The sequence below is a fragment of the Drosophila mojavensis genome, unplaced genomic scaffold (assembly GCF_018153725.1).
Source record: "Drosophila mojavensis isolate 15081-1352.22 unplaced genomic scaffold, ASM1815372v1 contig_74, whole genome shotgun sequence".
NCBI lineage: Eukaryota > Metazoa > Arthropoda > Insecta > Diptera > Drosophilidae > Drosophila > Drosophila mojavensis.
In genome coordinates, this window is record NW_025318899.1 from 12844326 (window position 1) to 12862406 (window position 18081).

At 38.9% G+C, this 18081-nt stretch overlaps 2 protein-coding genes across 2 annotated transcripts; one reads left to right on the forward strand and one right to left on the reverse strand.

Annotated features, from left to right (window-relative positions):
* The first annotated feature begins 11712 nt into the window (after nucleotides 1-11712).
* Nucleotides 11713-12530, forward strand: LOC6582274. The gene is made up of 3 exons (XM_002007941.3): nucleotides 11713-11980; nucleotides 12048-12218; nucleotides 12272-12530. Exons 1-3 carry the CDS (start codon nucleotides 11756-11758, stop codon nucleotides 12422-12424), a joined length of 549 nt encoding a protein of 182 aa, XP_002007977.2. The 5' UTR covers nucleotides 11713-11755; the 3' UTR covers nucleotides 12425-12530.
* Nucleotides 12531-13583: 1053 nt separating this feature from the next.
* On the reverse strand, nucleotides 13584-15350 carry LOC6582275. Its single transcript, XM_002007942.2, has one exon. It carries the CDS (start codon nucleotides 15348-15350, stop codon nucleotides 13584-13586), a length of 1767 nt encoding a protein of 588 aa, XP_002007978.2.
* Between the last annotated feature and the right edge of the window lie 2731 nt (nucleotides 15351-18081).

An 18081-nucleotide genomic window follows, 5' to 3' on the forward strand; every position in this document is an offset into this window, starting at 1 on the left:
TAATCTATTCATATAGAAGTCGATATCTATTTCTATAAGTAATCATCTAGTCTTTGGTAACAGCTCGAATATACTCCTTTTCCTGTTCTTGAAGCGTAACGTAATACAGCTGTGTCGGCTGAATGTAAAGCTCCTCTGGAGGCTGCCATAACACAGCCTTGACAATCCACGCAGCGAACGTAACTGCCACGAAAGTATTTCCCCTTCTATACATTTGTTTTGTGCTTTGTTGTCCTGCCAGGCACTGCCTATACAAGCCAAATAACCCTATACAAGCAAAGAAAGAGAAAGAGATAGAGATTGAGAGAGAGAGAAGGGAAAGTGTACAGCCCTAGCTAACATCCTGAACGGTTTTCGTTGCGTTTTTGTTTTCTACTTGGCCATAACTTTGGCTTTGTTGTTGTTGTTGCTGGCACTGCGAATGATTTAAAACTTTTCTTGTTATTTTCATCTTTAACAAGTTTTTGCCGGCATTGCATTTGCTACCACTATCAAAATGTAAGAGCTCCTCGATTGCCACTCAGGGCCACTATTTGAGCGTCCAAAGTTGTAGGCAACAAATTAATTTAATGTCAGACACAAAACTTGTCAGCTTGTGGCTTAGTCTCTGGTTTGAGGTGAAGGCCTTACGATTGGGTTACTCTAGATGCCCCAACTCTCCAGCTCGCCAGCAAATGAACTGCCAATGACATAAATTCATTAAAGGCTTTAGCAAAGTTTTATGCATGCTAAAATTTAAGTATTATGCGGCAACAGTTTGATATGAGCTGCGAGAGTCCATAAAGTAGAGCTAACCCATGGGTGGCTGACATGAAAGAGTTTAGTTTTATGAGTGGTGGCAGACACTAAAACATGGCAGCAGCAACATGGCTTAATTGCTGGGATTTACGCTAAGAGCTTTTGTGCTATGCGCATATAAAAGAAGTAAGAGCAGGATAAGTAGGTAGAGCAGGTAGTTAATAGGAGTAAGCTAACCTTTGCAAAATGCAGGGATCAAGCCTTGGCATTTACTTCAACATCAACTCTTTCCAATTCTCTGCTAAAACTTAACTTAATTTAAAGTACTATTATCATATGCTTTCTATATTCATTGTCATACATGTCATTTCCTCCTATTAAGATTTACTTGCTATAATATCCTCAGCTTGATTCAGCGCTGCCATAAAAATCATAAATTTCACGGTAAATGTCAATGGCCAATTGTGTTGCGCACAAATTGAGCTCGCGCCAGTTGACATATTGTCGCGTGACTCATGCAAGGTCTGCCCACTGACACACGCCCACACCGCCCACATCGCCCATACTCGTCTCAGTCTCGGTTTGGCAGCTGGCAGCAAACGAAACAGAAGCAACTACTGACCGCACTCACATCGCCATTTACTGGCATTCATTACAACCATTCGGGCACGCTTCACCCCTCTGGTCACCTTTTATACTTAATTGCACTTGTCGGCATTTGTTTTACACTGACCCCAAAACCGGAAGAGCAGACTCCTGCCTCCTGCCTCCTGCCTCCGCGTAACTCAAAACTCACTTCTTCCTCAATTCACGGCACATTTTATGTTTTCGAGTTGAGCAAGGCATAACATAAATTGCCCCGACTGTGTTCACCAGAGAAATAAAAACTCTACATTTTATACTTTGTAAATTTATACCCTTACTGTCTGTGCATTATAATATTTTCTTCATTTTGCAGCTCCTGAAAGTAGATGTACCTAGGAGTACCTAGCATAGCTTGACCTCGTTTGAGTTTCTGATATATTATGCTTGATGATCATATTTTAGAATATGATTAAGCTTTTTAGATTGTGGTATGATATAATATGATAATAATATTTGATCAAAGAACTTTTTGAGATAAGAAATTTGCAAGAAATAAGCAAATCAGCATAGCTCTCTCTTCACTTCAGGGTATTTCCTAGTCATGCACTCCCGACTAGAGCACATTTGCTGGTTATTTCTTTTTGTTTTATACAAACTCGTATTTATACGTCGTGAAAGTAAATCGTTTGTTGCCATATAAATCGTTCTGTTCTCTGGACAACAATACGTTTGTATTTTCGTTTTCATTTTCCTTTTCATTTTCGTACTGCATTGCGTGTTTGCCCGCTCGAATTTATAGCTGTCCATTTCCACGTTTGTTGAATTATTGTAAACGTAAATTGAAAATAGCAAAGCAAGAAACAAATAAATAAATATTGCAGTTGCTTGCTTCGCTTGCCCCCAAGACTTGTTTCTAAATTTAGACCCCAGAAGTTGTTGAAACGTAAGTTAGTTGCTCTCGACTTCTAGAAATTGCAATTCAAATAAGATTGAAGTTGGCTTTGTGGCTTGTGCTTAAAAGTCGACTTGCATATTTTATCAGCTAGTCACTCTTCAGCACTTCAGCTCCTCACTCTTCACTCTGTTCTGCTGCCATTATCTCTGCTCTGTGCTGTGGCATGGTTTCCCCTTATTCAAATCAAAAAGCAAATTTGGCAAAAAATCAATTCAAAAAGGTCTCCGAGCTATTTTAAATATGCATGTCATGAGTGCGTATAAATATTGTATGGCCTGAACCTGAACCTGAATCTGAATCTGAATCCTGAACCTGAACATGGTCCATGGAAAATGGGATTAAAATCAAATTGAATACATCATCGGATGGCGAAACACTTAAAACTGACAAACAAATGTAAATATTTAATAGATAGCTGCAAACGCACATTTCGTGTGGCAGGGTTGAGCCACGCCTCCCATTTCCACTTTTTTTGTTGGCTTTGATTTTGACTCTGTTGCCAACTGACTTTGGCAGCTTTAAATGGCTCAGCGTTTTGATTGAGTTCGTTGGGGCTCTTAACTGTTATAATATTCTGTGATGCTGCGAGCATATGATTATAGGGTTTATGTCAATGTGTGCGTCTTCACATTTTGCGGGCTCAATTTCGTGTGAACGACGCAGTTCAGGTAATTTCCCGTGCTGTGAGCAACGGAAATTTTAGCAGCCATTTTGTCGCTGCCATTCCAAATGACATTTTATTTATGTGCGCTCATAATTCAACTGTAAATGTCGCTCGCACACACACGCACATGCACGCACACATGCACACAAACCGACACATTAGCCGCGACGTTGCCGCGACAGCCAAGTGCCGCTAGTTTCCGTTTCCGGCGTAAAGCTGCCAGCCAGCCTTGCAAAATTAACAACAATGGCGGTGATAAAGACGCCGTCGCATTGTGTGTATGTATGTGTGTGTGTGAGTGTGGCTTTTGTGGCTTTAAGTAGCAAAATGTGCATGGCCCTCTGGCTGCCTGCGTTCCGTTCGCTCCGCCAACCATTTAGTTGCTGATTTTCTTACACTTTTTAGCGTTGCCCTCGTCGCTAGTTTGCCAACATTTTACGGCGGGGTTTTTGTTGTACGTGCCCAGTGCACTTGGCTGACTTACGACCGTATGTGGGTGTACATCTCTACCCACTTGCGTGTGTGTGTGTGTGTGTGGCATTGTACTTAGGGGAGCGGTTAGCTCCGCCATCCGCAGTGGATTTATGTAGTCTTGGCGCGCACTTTCGACCCGACTTGGGCCAATTGAAATGTCACGTTGTGCAATGAATGCAAACGTAATGATGCGGTTAATGTTGTGCAAGCTACGGAAACGAAACCCATTTCGAATTACGAAACACATATACATGCGAATGAACACAGTTTGAAAGCAGCATTAGCAAAGGGGCGGCAACAATTTTCTTAAATAAGTGGAAATTAAAAACTAAATTGTTAACTTTATATATTCTTTGTATATATGTTCATAAATTTCTTAAAATTGATCTTAATATTAATATATATTTGAAAATTTAATTCATATTTTATCATTATTATTTTATGATTCCATTTGCTTTAATGTAAATTAAACTCAACTCATTCATTAAGCATTCAATTCATATTTAAATCGAATTATAAACTTGATTCTAATCGAAATTATTCAATGTTCTAAACTCTGTAAATAGTATTTGAATAATCCATGCTTTTATTTATGCTCATTAGGCTAAATTGCAAATATTTTCACTAGCCACAAAAGCGCTATTCATAATTGAAACAGTCATTAGCTGCAAATGAAATCAAAAATCGAATTGAAATTTATGTTCATTTTTGCATTTCGACTGTGAACAAAAACTTTTGCCATTTCGCATCCACACACACACACACATAGATACATATATCTCTATATATGATATCCATTATAGTTATTTGGTGTCTGCATGGTTAAATCCTTTGGCTGTCTCGTTCGGTTAGCTGAAAATGTGTTATTGATGCTCGCTCATGTGAATTGAAAGCATTTCCAAATGTCAATGTTGCAACGGTTTATTTCATGCGTTGCACTTTTGCAATGGCTGCAACTATTTGACGCCATATATATCAATTGAATTTATTTGTATTTCTCTTCCTCTTTTTTTTTTTTTGTATCTCAGTCTCTTTCATATTTCATTAATGCGCACGATTGCGCTTTATTTGAGTGGAGCATAGTATTTTGGTTTTTGCTCTTTTCTCTGCTGAATTTGTTGGCGAACTATGCCAGCTGCACGTACATCGAAAATCCAAAATCGAGACCTGTTCAGCAACTATTTGCATCTTCACTTTCATTATGCTGCATGTTCGTGGCTCGCAGAGGACTTGTGGCAATGAACTTTGGGCAATTCAGGCGAGTTCTGGTTGCTTTGATTCTCGTATCAATTGCATCTCAACTGGGAGCTAAGCTGTCAAACTAGTTTGCTGAACGAAACCGAAATGAAGCTGGTTTTCAAAGGGGTGGGTGGGGCTGATGCGGCTGTTGCGGTGTTGCGGCTACTTGTGGTACGTGTTGCATGCCACATGTGGAACGCAATATCATGGCAAGCTTAAGAGCAGTTCTTAAAGAGCCACAGGCAGCAGCTTAAGCTTGCGACAATTGCGTAGAGCACGATGTAAGATATTCAGATATCCTCATAATATATACTATATAAATGTATACAAATGTTCTATACTCTCTCGATATGGCCGCTGGGCAAATGCATATAAATGAGGATTATAGATATATTTAGGCATGCGGGCGTGTATAAGGATTTGGTAGGGCGTAGCTAGGCACAAGCGAAACAATCAAATGCCAGGCAAATGCTTAAAGTGAACATGCAAAGGGAAAATAGACACAGAAACTGTGCTAAGCATCTACACAAACACACACGCACATCCAATACTCACACACACACACACACACACACACAAAGACACACACTCATAGCATTATACAGAAGCAGACAATAGATTGCCTTGGGTTTGGCATTCATTCATTTGCCTCGCTGTCCTTTGCATGTGTGCCTACGGGGGCGTATACGTAACGGTACGGTCGCTGCCTCCATTCGAACTGGCAACTGGCTTTGTTCAACATGACAAAGACATGACAGCAGACGCGGCTCAGAAAAAATTGCGCTTTTTGTAATGCTTTTAATGCTCTGGCTAAAATTTCGCTTGGATTGATTTATGACAAGCCATTGGACCGGGCCGTGTGTGTGAGTGTGTGGATGGCTTCCATGGATCCAAATCAATGGGCTGCCTTAAAGGTCGCAGCGAGTGCGGCATTCATGGCAATGTAATTGTGTCAAGTTATGAAAGCCAAGCACATGCTCAAAATCTCTTGGGCATTCAGCTTTGCTCTTGGCTGTCAGATTAATTGAGATTGAGTGATCGCGAAATAGAAAACATAATCATATGAATGATTGAAATGTACATGTAATCGAGTCCGATAACTATATCGATAACGATTTATCGATTCAGATAACCACTCGGTAAGAAAGTTATCGATTTAGATAAATATTTCCATAACAGACTCACAGAAGCCCTGACTTACATATTACATTTACATAAAACATTTTAAATCTATAAGTCGTAAGACTATAAGTCGTTAGACAACAATCATCAAACCATCAAGCCATCAGTTTATCAACCAATAGAGTTCGATATTCATATCATTCACAGAATTAGCTCTTCAGCGAATATATGCTCTGAGACTGCATGACAGAAGCTGAATGCTATGGCACTCGAGTATGGCACATTAATGACTCTGAAGCTGTAAGCCAAATCAGTCACAGTGCAGTATTTAGCCGCTGCTCTTATTGGGCACAGCAAAAGCAAAAAACCCAATCCCTGCTGCTGGGCTTAGCAAACGGCTATGCCGTTTTGGCCAAAACAAAGGATACTTGGCTCAATCAGCGAACAAACTGCAAGTTTCTCTCTAATCAGCACTGAGAATTTACTCGTCTCTTCACACACTACGTGCTGAAATTGAAAATACCTTGGGTTAGTGAATAACTCTTCATGCTTTGCAAAGTTGTGCAGAGTGGGGAATATTCATTAATTTTGTTTTGTTTTGTGCTGTTGCTGTTCAACACTCATTTGCATAAAGAAAACTTGCTAATAACGGCAACTAAGTTGCCTGCTTATACACTCAGAACACACGCGCACATACACACACACACACGGACACACTAATACATAGATCACCTTACAATCACACAGCAGCTGGCAATAGCAAGTTTTGCATAGCTTAGATAAAGTTTTTGATTGAGTTTCAGCTATGCCGCCTAATACATGGTCGCTCTCAAGCGATTTTCCCAAGGTGTTTTTCCTAAGCGTGTTTTCATCTCTCGCTCATTATGTTCGCCTGGCTGTTGGCAAAGTTTTCGGTGCTCAATCTCCGTCATAATTATCACAGCACAACATTTGCTTTTGCTTTTTTCACTTCTCTCATTTGCCGCAGGACCTTTTTGTGCGTGTTCAAAGTTACTTTAAAATTTATGCAAATGACAAACTGGGCACCAAATTATGTCATCTGCAAATTCTTGCGACTAATTACACAAAAATTAATTTGCTGGTTGCCCAGCTAAAAAAAAAAGAAAAATAAATATAGCACGAGATCCCTAATATTCCGAAATGAAAATGTTGCTGCTTAATTTATGTCATTTCGTTGACCGAACCGCATTTGCATTGAAAATATGCAAATTAGTGAATCCCCGACTCAACAGTTGCCACGCCCAGCTGCCTCGTCAGGCTGTAAAACTTTACGTCTGATTTCAAATGCAAAAACACAGCTAGAACTTTTGGTTTATAACTTTCGTCCGACAACTGCCACAAACAACAACCATGACTTGCCATGGGCTGTCTGAAAATGCTCTCGATCTCATAACATATATAGTGGAGCGTTACCTAAGCATGAGCGATGATGAGCTATGAACTAAATTAAGTTTTGTTTGATTTGGCCAGTCAAGCGCTACAAGCTTTCGATATATGAACAGTAGCCAAGAGCCAGAACCATCTTTCCAATCAAACAGGGCATTTTAATTAGTCAGAGAAGATCATTAAAAAGTTATTAAAATACGCTACAAGAGATGGGTATACTGAAAGCGAGCAGGTAAATTCAACAACGCGGATTGACTGAACTTTTTTTGTTTGAAGAGGTTTTCTTTCTGATGGCTATCATTGTGTATAAAGATATGTAGGAAAGTTGTAATTTAATGAGATTTAAAGTCTAAGGAGAAAAATAGTTAAGATTCTTTAGGAGAGAAACTTGGGATAGTATATATGTATATACATGTCTGCCTGGTGAGAGTATACACTTTTCGAACAATTTTGGATAGATATTACTTAACATTTCATACTCGACAACTACTAATACTGCTGATTCGACTTCATTGGGCGCAATAGCGTTTTGCAAAGTGTCGGAAAATGTTGTTTGCCTTTGTGCTGCTCTTATTGGCGGCAGAGATTCACTCGGCCATTGAATCGCGGTTCACAAATATTGAGTGCCAGATGCTAGATCCATCCTATGCCGTCTATGAGCAATGTGAACTGAAAATCCTTGGTCGTGGTATCGTTGGATTGAATGTAAAAGCGAGACTGAAGAAGGGCCCCTTCAATAATGCCAAGGTACGTTGCTTGAGCTAATGGAAACCAGCTGACTTTTCAAATTCAAAGATCAATATGAGCCTTTGGCGGAAATTTAATGGCTACCATCCCTTTCTTGTGAATTCCACCTTTGATTTCTGCAAGTATATGGACAAGTCATCCAGGAAAATGTCATATGAGAAAGTGCTTATGGATTACTTAAATAAAAACTCGAATTTGAATCATTCTTGCCCTTACGAAGTAAGTTCATATTTTGAAAAGATATTTCTTTTGATTAATATGTGTCTTTTCCAGGATAGTATAATTATAAAAAACCTGGTCTTCGACGCCAACTATTTCAAGTTTCTCCCATGGCCAGCAGGCAACTATAAGTTCCAGCTTATGGCAGCTACCGATAACGACTGGAAAACAGTCGTCAACGTACACTTAATCAATACCGAAATCAATAACTGAACTAAGTACATTGAATAAATAACTTGTGAATTGTTAAAGCAACAAAAAAGGCAAATGGAATTCCATCAATTTAATAGTATTGTGTAGACTTTTTAGGATACTCATATATGTTTATAGAGTGAGTAATTTAAATCGTATGACCACATTTAGCTTGTAGTTAATTATATCGTTTGAACGAATCAGAATTCGTAATGAAACAATCGATTTACTAGTAAATATTATGAAATGTTCGATTCTAAACCCATTAGTCAAAAATGAGACATTGGGGTTATTAAAGTACTTCGTATGGCTTTAAAAAATATTATAAAAAAAAAAAAAAAAAAAAAAAAAATGAATGGAAATGAGCGATTGTCAGACATTATAGAACATTGATAATATCTATTACTGTACTACCTTGGTTAGGTTTATAATGATTTAGTCATGAGAAAATACACTACAGCTAAACCGAAAATTTAACTTAAATGCCAGAGACCACTATTTGATATGATGCTTTGGCCTTCACGAAATAAATTCCAATTAGAGCTACATCACTGATTTGTAAGCTTCGTGGAGCGCACATAATGTAGTTCATTTTACATTTCTGCATCGAGTTTAATTAGTGCAAGAGAGGCCACAAACGTTGCCCGAATGCATAGTTGATTACGCTCGATTCAATTTGGGGCCTGACAGCCGCAAATTAGCATTTTGACCTGGTCCCGTGCCAAATGTGTTTGAGAGCTCGTTTTTGCTGCCATTAAGTGCGGTCAGTGCTAATGTCTATGCCGAATTGCGAGTCTGAAATCCTCCCTCAAATGTAATATTATCCGAAAGTCAGTCCAGAGCAAGAATATATTCTCTCATATCTGAATGAACGATAAAATGAAAGCTTTGTGCTGAAATGATCATAGATTAAGTTATTAGGGTGGAGCAATTAACTATTAAAGTCATTGGCGTGAAGATGGTTGTAATTAAGATAAATTGTGAAACAATCTAATAAAGCTACTAGATCTAAATGGTAATTTATGCATGAGTTATTAGGGTATATTTTCGAAATGTTCAAGAATTAATGAAAGCGGTTAGAAATTATATTGGAATTATATTGAAATTATATAATATCTATAACAATAAATTTGCTTTATTTGTTAAATTTTATGGCAACGTTGCATACAAATTTCTCATATTCAAAAAGACCGAAATATATATTTCTCGTAGAATATTAGGTGAAAATTCATTACAAATTAAATTATGCTTATTATATTCCACTTGAAATAAAAATTTAGATTCTGCATGGATTTTCTAATTTTAATTGCGCAAAAAAGTAGGCAACGAAATCTTACAACACTTTATCAGACTCAGATCTGACAGCGGGAGAAAAACGGAGTTCAGCCTGTCATTTTATCAAGTATTGACATGCACAAGCGGAACAATCTTTCCAATCAAATGGTTAATAAAAACAAATTATGTGATTTTGATATATTGTAAAAAATTAATCCACCTTTTTAGGGTATACTAAGATAAAAGTTACTGCCTCCCCTTCAAAAATGTTTATATTCTTATCTCATTATCATCATGATGTTATATGAGTGAAGTCTTTTTACATTGTAAAGAAACTAAACTATTTCTGACTCTGTTGTCTTTTGATTTTGAGCATATGTTTATAGTATTAAAAGTGTTAGATTTATAGGGTATTCTCAAGTTTAATAATCACGTTCAATTTGTACAAATATGTCAATTTAGACAAATATGTGTATATCAAAATTGAGTGTTCCATTCCAGTTAAAGATTCGCTTCCGACTGGATGGGACAATGTGGCTCCAATTTGTAATTCTCTTATTGGTGATAAATGTTTTTTCGTTGGAAGTGACCCGCTTCACGAACGTCGAGTGCGAGATGTTGGATCCATCATTTGCTACCTTCGAGCAGTGTGAACTTAAAGTACTTGGTCGTGGGATCATTGGCTTGAACATATATGCTAAACTGAACAAAGGACCCTTTAACAATGCCAAGGTAGCTAATGCCAATGAGATAGTCTTGGGTCTAGCTAATTGAAACTTTCTTTTAGATTAATATCAGTCTTTGGCGAAAGTTTAATGGTTATCGTCCGTTTATTTTTAATAAGACATTGGATTTTTGTAACTTTATGAAAAAAACAAATGAAAAATTGTCATATGAAAAAATATTTCTGGACATAATTGTTACTAGCTGAAACTTAAATCACTCCTGTCCATTTGAGGTGAGTCAAAATGTGTGAGAAAAATGATTTTGATTGATAGATTTTATTCATTTATTCATTTATTTTTTTTTTTTTTTTACAGAATGCTATAATTGTAAAAGACTTGATAATTCAGGCAGATTTCTTTAAGTTTATGCCATTGCCTACTGGCCAGTATAAATTTCAGTTAAAAGCAGCAACTGACAAGCAGTGGAAGACAATTGTCAAAACATTCTTTACATTTTCAGAGGAACAATTAAAGATTTGAAAAAATGTATATGAAATATATATAATAACTAAAAACGATCTGCTTCTAGTGGTTGTTTATTGTATAGAGCTTTTAAGCACCCAAAATCAAAACTTTAGCTGGAAATACTTTATGGATATAAAGCTCTTCAATTTGAGTGCGCACAAGAGTAGGCAATAAAATTAAAACGCCATTAATTCCAGCTACGTAAATAAATGTTAATATTTAATTTTGTTATTTATTTGCTACATGGATTTATTATATAACTATACAAATTATTGCAAAACTGTTTCATGAAAATGTATTTAAGCAGAATGAGTATATGTGACTGATATTTGTATATATATTCTGGAATCTCAGCCTATCGTAATCCCCTATCGTAATACTATCATAAGGCCATTTAGTTATTTAAGTTGTTATGTTTTATATTCATTTATATTATTTTTTTGGAATACACCTGTTCAGTTCAAGTGCAAATCAGAATTTACATAGTGTTTCAGTTTGGCTCTTGTTTTCAAAATATGTTTGGAATCTTTAAGTTGAATCATTGTTAATCTTTCATAATTTACTGCTTTTATATAAGTTTAATTGCATAAATTATGTTAGTCATTGGCATAACAATCTTGATCGTTATTCCAATGGTCCACTGATTATGGATATTCACGCAGTGAAGTGGGCATATTGGCTCGCAGGTGTGGCTGATTCGCAAGACTTGTCTTTATGTACTACATATAAATTCCGATAATTATCAGGTAACGCCCATTGGAGGCTAGGTAGGTAGTATTGGTCTATTGGCTACTGAGCTGATTTGCCCTATGATTTCTTTTTCATATTGTCATATTGCCAATCTACCTTTAGGGTATTTCGACGCACTTCTCATTCAATATCTTGTTATGAAATGAATTTTAAATTAATTTAAATTCGTTTTAACGGGGGCTCATTTGAACAGTCGTTATGGGCTTCGCAACCTGTCGCACAATGAGGCTTCCGTTCGCAATTCTGCTTTTGGTAACGAGTGCTCTAGCTGCTGATGTGTCCCGGTTCACCAATATCGAGTGTGAATCTTTAGATCCATCGCGATTGACATTCCAGCAATGCAATCTCAAAATGCTTGGTCGTGGCATCGTCGGCTTGAACATATATGCGACATTGATAAATAAACCTTGGGACAATGCGAAGGTAAGTTGTGTGTGCTTCTTATAGATATAAAGTACGTATTTAGGATATGAATAATGTTTGTTTTAAGGTTTCTATCAGTCTTTGGCGGAAATTCAACGGGTATCATCCATTCCTTGTCAATTCAACTTTTGACCTATGCAAATTAATGGCGAAGCCGACACAGAAAATGTCATTTGCAACAATATTTATGAGCTACATGTTGGAAACCTCAAACTTAAATCACTCGTGCCCATACGAAGTAAGTAATTTTCGTTGAATACCTTATGACATATTAAATTGAATCAATTTCAGAATGAAATAATTGTGCGCAACATGATATTCAAGGAGGAGTATATGAAGTTTGCCCCATTGCCACATGGCCACTATAAATTTCAGTTTATGGCTGCCACCGACAACGAATGGAAGGCTATTATCAATGCGCATATATTACATCTTTCATCGTAAATAATGTGCTATGCATATGTCTCACAATTGCATTCGAGAGCATGCCTATACAGCTTGGATATATCAAAAGCTAATTCTTGTGAGCGATCAATATTATAAATTCAAATATGTGCAAGATTTAAAAATATATATTTTATGCAATTAAAATTTAATTCATATTTAATTAGTATTCAAATGTTGAAGATTTAGCTAATGTGAATTTAATATTTGTGTAATGTGTGAGCAAATTTCACAATCTGAAACTGAAACCAGACGAAAATCGATAAATTTATGGAAAATATTGCCTTTATAGACTCTTGCCATCGCTTAGGGCCTTGGGCCGTGTTTAATTTGATTTGCTAGCAATAAAGCTTTTCTGTGTGTGCGTCGACAATGGCTGCACTCTACTGCAGGGCATATCAAATTGAATTTCCCTTTGGGCCTGGAGCACGGCAGAATGCGCTTAAAGTGCCAATTGGCCCATCGATTTGCCATCAACAGCTATGGGATCCGGTCTGCTGTTCATCTCTTCTTCCCCTCTCTCTCTCTCTCTTTCTCTCGCTATCTGTCTCTCTCCATCTCTCTCTAAGGCTGATGCCATAAAACACGCGTTAAATTGCAATAACCAGCAAATCCAACCAACTTTTCCTGTCCATCCGCATCAACATTTTCAAAGATAAAGCGATACGTCAATTATCTGGATGCGAAGCTGAATGCCTGGCTCTCTGGCTGTCTGGCTGTCTGGCTGTCTGGCTGCCTGGCACCGAGAACAAAAGTGGGGGAAAAATAAGGGAAAACAAAAACTAAAGCAATAAAACGTTTCGACAACATTGAAACCTTGTCAACGACAGCCGTAAAGGTATCAGTTGACACTTTCCACCAATCCCCATTTGAAAAATGTTTGATTTATGTCAACTTTATCGACTGTGAAGTGGACACCCTATGCCAGCCATCTGCTCAGAGGTATTCCACTACAAAAGGTATTTTTATGAAGCTGACTAAAATGGCAATTAAATCTATGTTTATGAACTATTATTTGTATTGAATTGTTATTTATAATATTAAAAAAAAAAAATGTTTATACTTTTTCACTTTTTGAATATCTATTTATGAAAAAAAAAAATATATATATTATTTATATATATATATATTTTTTAAAATTTAATTTCATGCAGTGTAACTATTTCTTGGTCAACCGATGAATAAGTAGCTCGAATAGAAAAGTGACAAATGCCAGCAGCAAAGCAGATGCCCAGCCCAACCAGACATAAATCAAGTCGTTTACCTTAAAGTCATGAAAGGGCTCATATGGATACGGATCCTTGAGGCTGATCTCGTCCAGCGCCATAAAGTCGCGCAGCGACTGCTCTCTCCAGTACATGACGAGGCCCGTGTCCTTGACTTGAATCATGAATTGATGCAGTGGCTCGGCGTAGATGGAGTTCGCCGGCAATGGCATCGAAGCGAGTATTTTGGAGCGAAAGACGAGATCGGGTTGGTAGCACAGCACAGGTCGTTTGAATAGTTTCTGTTGTTGCTTGTAAAACTCCCAAATGGTTTCCGTCATAGAAAATGCCTTCGATTTGCTGAGGCTCTTGCGCATCCTTTCAAACTCCCTCGCCTCCAGGAAGACGATCTTTGATTTAACGATATGAAGGGGGGTCAGATTCGACATCATATTCACATAGAAATGCTCGTCCTCGGTGAAGTGAATATCGAGATGAGAGTCGCGTAGCTCCACGAAATTGGTGACCATTCGTTCCATGGGTCGCTTGGTGAGCAGCGTCTTCAAGTGGACGGCGACGAGCGTGCTCAGTATGAGGCCCAGCAGAAAGAGTTGAGCGTGAGCTAGCCGAGAGCTGTTCCTTTCGTGGGCCTTCAGCCGGCTCGACTGCCCGATTAGGCCAGAGATGATGCGCTCATTGAAGTACAGATTTGTCCAGTCCACTTGCCGATCCAACAGCAGCCAGCCAAAGCAGGTGTCCAGCAGGGCGAAGATGTAGTAGCTGGCCAGGAGCACGATCAACATGTTGCGACTGACCACCATTAGGTAGACCTTGGCCGTAGCTATCTCCTGAGCGCAGGGCACGATGATGAACCACTCGGAAATGTCGTAGGGATACGTAAAGGCGCCCTCGTCGGTGGACAGCTCATAGCCGCACAGTGTCATGGGCAAATCGAGTGTTCCATTCAGCGTCATGTTGCGCAACAGAATCATGGATATGCGTTCTACGGTCTTCAGCTGCTCCTCCCACTGCAACGATATGTTGTGGACGCGTGCGAACTCCATCAACATCATGGTCATGGTGCCAGTCAGACGTGTCTTGCCCGTCCTCCAGTCCGTGTAGGACAGCGCGGACGGCACTTGTTCCTCCGGCAGAGTGCGAGCCATGCGCTGATGGTAGTTGTATTGCCTGGCGAAGATCGGGCTGCTGTTCGATTGCAGCAGCAGCCAATCCGTGTCTTCATACGGCTGCAGCTGATAGGCTTTGCCCGACTCCAGCAGCAGCAGCACCACATGTGGAAACAGTTGCTGGCGAGCCGTGTTGGCTATATCGTGGAACTGTCGATCCGTTGCCCGCTGCAGCAGCAGCAGCAGTCGAATATGCCTCATGTTGCTCAAGTTGCTGGCCAGCGCCTGCCACATTTCCTCATCCAGCTGCCCACTACCAGTCAGGCAGATCAGTGCAAGCATCTCTGTGTTTTGGCTCTGCTGCAAATAGAAGTTGGCATCGCTGTTGAGCCGCAGCAAGGGCCACGTGGCAGCAGCTGCCACTTCCTCCATTTGGCTGCACTGCAGCTGGCGCCTGTGCCGCAGCAGCAGGAGCGTCTCGAAGCGCTTCTCTCCATAGCTGCGTTGCAGTACCTCATTTGGTGTGTAGGCCAGATTCGGCGTACAGCCGAGCAGTAGCCACAGGACTCCAGTTACAACCTCTGCTTGCCACATGTTGCGGCTGTCTGTTTCCACTTGGCTGCAGCTCTGCCTAAAATGTGGTCTATCTCTGGCATCGCGGCTAATTAGCTGTTAGCGGTCGATAGCAACGTCTATATGGAGTTGAGCAAATTCACAGTGCCTGCCATTAATGAATGTGGCGCCTTTATGCTCCCATTGAGCCATTGAGCCATTGACAGACATTTAATATTATAATTGAAACGATAAATACTAAAAGCTTGTAAGCAGACTAAAATAATTAGCTTTTATTGCCAAGTTCATGGCGGTTGGGGCTGGTGACAAAAAACATTCGTGTGATTTGTAATTTTGTCAGAGGAATGCTGAAGTGGTGGTGAATATTAGACAGGTCAAGGATTTCAAATTAAAAACCAAATGAAACGGTATTTAGTGATAAATGGCAAGTTTAATTCGTATAATAAAGGCCAGTGGTAATAGTTTTTTTTATAGGGTATCTGAGTGCTAACATAATATATAATAATAAGTGCGAGTTGATATGCATGTGTCAAAGAATTTGTTGATTCATTTTTCTAAAATTTCTATATCGGCCAAACAATTGTCTGGCGCTGACATCTTTCGAATTCTCTCTACAAATCTATTTGCAGATTTAATTTATTGTGCTTTTGCTCCATTTCGAGCCATTTCTCAACAAAGAGCGCAATATTAACTGATAAGATAACAAAGAACAAGATCGACTTCAATCTTTGTGGCTGCCAGCGTCACCACGCAAGCTTAAACTCTCAAGTATAATCTAAGTAGAGCAGATCAAACCCTTTAACTTATGCCAAGACACATACGTTGGCTCCACTCAGCTTCTAGTCGCCACTCTATCACTCAAGTAGAATCTTTCTCTGTTTCTCTTCAACTAAATTTTGTATATAAACTGCGAAGCTCATGGACCTTTGGTTGCTTAGAATAGAAAAGCATAATAAAATTGTGTTTCATATGTGTACACTGCTCTCTATTTAGTTTTCTTATGTCTCCAGCTTAATTATGATTAGAATCGAGTCAGAGTCTGATGATACAGAGCCTGTTCGATTTACTAAGTATTTTAAATGGCTGCTGAGGCAGCACTATCAAAGATATTATTTTTAACAAACATTTCTGCATTAAAAACAAAATCTTGAAATAATTTTATTAATAGTCCGAAATATAACAGCTCACTTCTTTATTTTTAAATTGCTTGAGCAAAGGATTTTTATTATAAATTCAACACAAATATTTGATAATTTAATGTCAATGAATATATGAAATGTTTGGCAATCCCAAGAGAACGTCTAAAATCTATTTTAAATTTGCAAATCTTCAAATCCACTTCACTTGACTTTGCCGACTCCATCAGCTTAAAGCGGCTTAAGCACTTGAAAGTATTATTTTTTTTTTTTTTTTTTTTGCTTCAAATAAATTCACAGTTTAATTTGCAAGCAATTGGCTTTGGGCCATAACTCGACTCACATTTAAGAACTTTCTGAATATTTTAAGCTGTTAATCTGTATTACATATTTAATTGCTCTCCGCTCTCTCATGGCATGTCAAAGTTTGTGCTTCCTTTCATGGGAAACTCAACGTAAAGTAAAACTTTTCAACAACTTTATGGTCCATGCGACGACTTGTGAAATTCTGAGCATTTGCATTTGGGTTTTTCTTCTCGCGTTTTTGGCTTTTACAGCTCTTTCAATTAGACAAGCGAATGCCAAAGATAGCAGCACATGTGCATATGCCGCACTCTTCTTCAGTTCACATTCACATTCGCATTCGCATTCGCATTCATATTCGTTTTCGTACTTATGTTCATTCCATTTCATACTTTAATACCATTTGAAGAGACTCACGCATTAATTTACACGTCAGTGCATATTTGATTTTATTTTACTTCCATTCACAGTTGTCATGGGAAATGCACGTCTACCAGTTTCTCGGAATATGTTGAATATATCCTCTGATCGGGGCAGTGTGAGGCATGCACAGCCAGGAAGCGTAAACGCAACAGTTGATAAAGTTTACAAAGTGGAGAGGAAGCGAAGAAGCTAGCAACTGTATTGTTCTGGCTGAACTAATATGAGTAGCTCGACTAGAAAATACCCTGCATGCATATATTCAAATAGCAGCTGTATTGTTCTGGCTGAGCTAGAGTCCACTAGCTCGACTAGCAAATGCCCTGCATACATTCACGCAAACATTGAGTATACCAGTTAGCGCAAGCAGGGTATTTCCGAGTCGGGCTGTGTCCTTTTTTGACGCTTGTCTATTTGTTGTATTTGCATTTACATAGGACTCTCCGCCGCTGGCGCCGAATGCTGCGCACCGCGTTGACATGCATAAGATTGCAAAGAATTGTTGCGAGCATAATTTATGCCAAGGCACGGCAGCAGGAAGCGGCAACAACAAGGACTACAGCTGGCTACGGCTGGCTACGGCTGGCTGCCTGCCTATGTGTGTCTCGGCTGCTGTGCAGTCTGGCGTATACGTAATGTAACATTAATTGTATTTATTTGCTTTGTTGATTGATTTTACCAGAGCCTTCGCAGTCTGACAAAACCTGAAAGCCCAAGAGCCGACATTTTAATTTTATCCGAGCTCTTAAGGCTGCCTCCCTTCTCCCTGCTCCCTGTCATTTGCTAGACAATTGCGTTTATCAAAGTCATTTTGTGTATCATTTGCGCATAGCCCACGGGCCGCTCCCTCGCCCATGCTCGCGGCACACGCCCACGCCCACATAAATTAACGT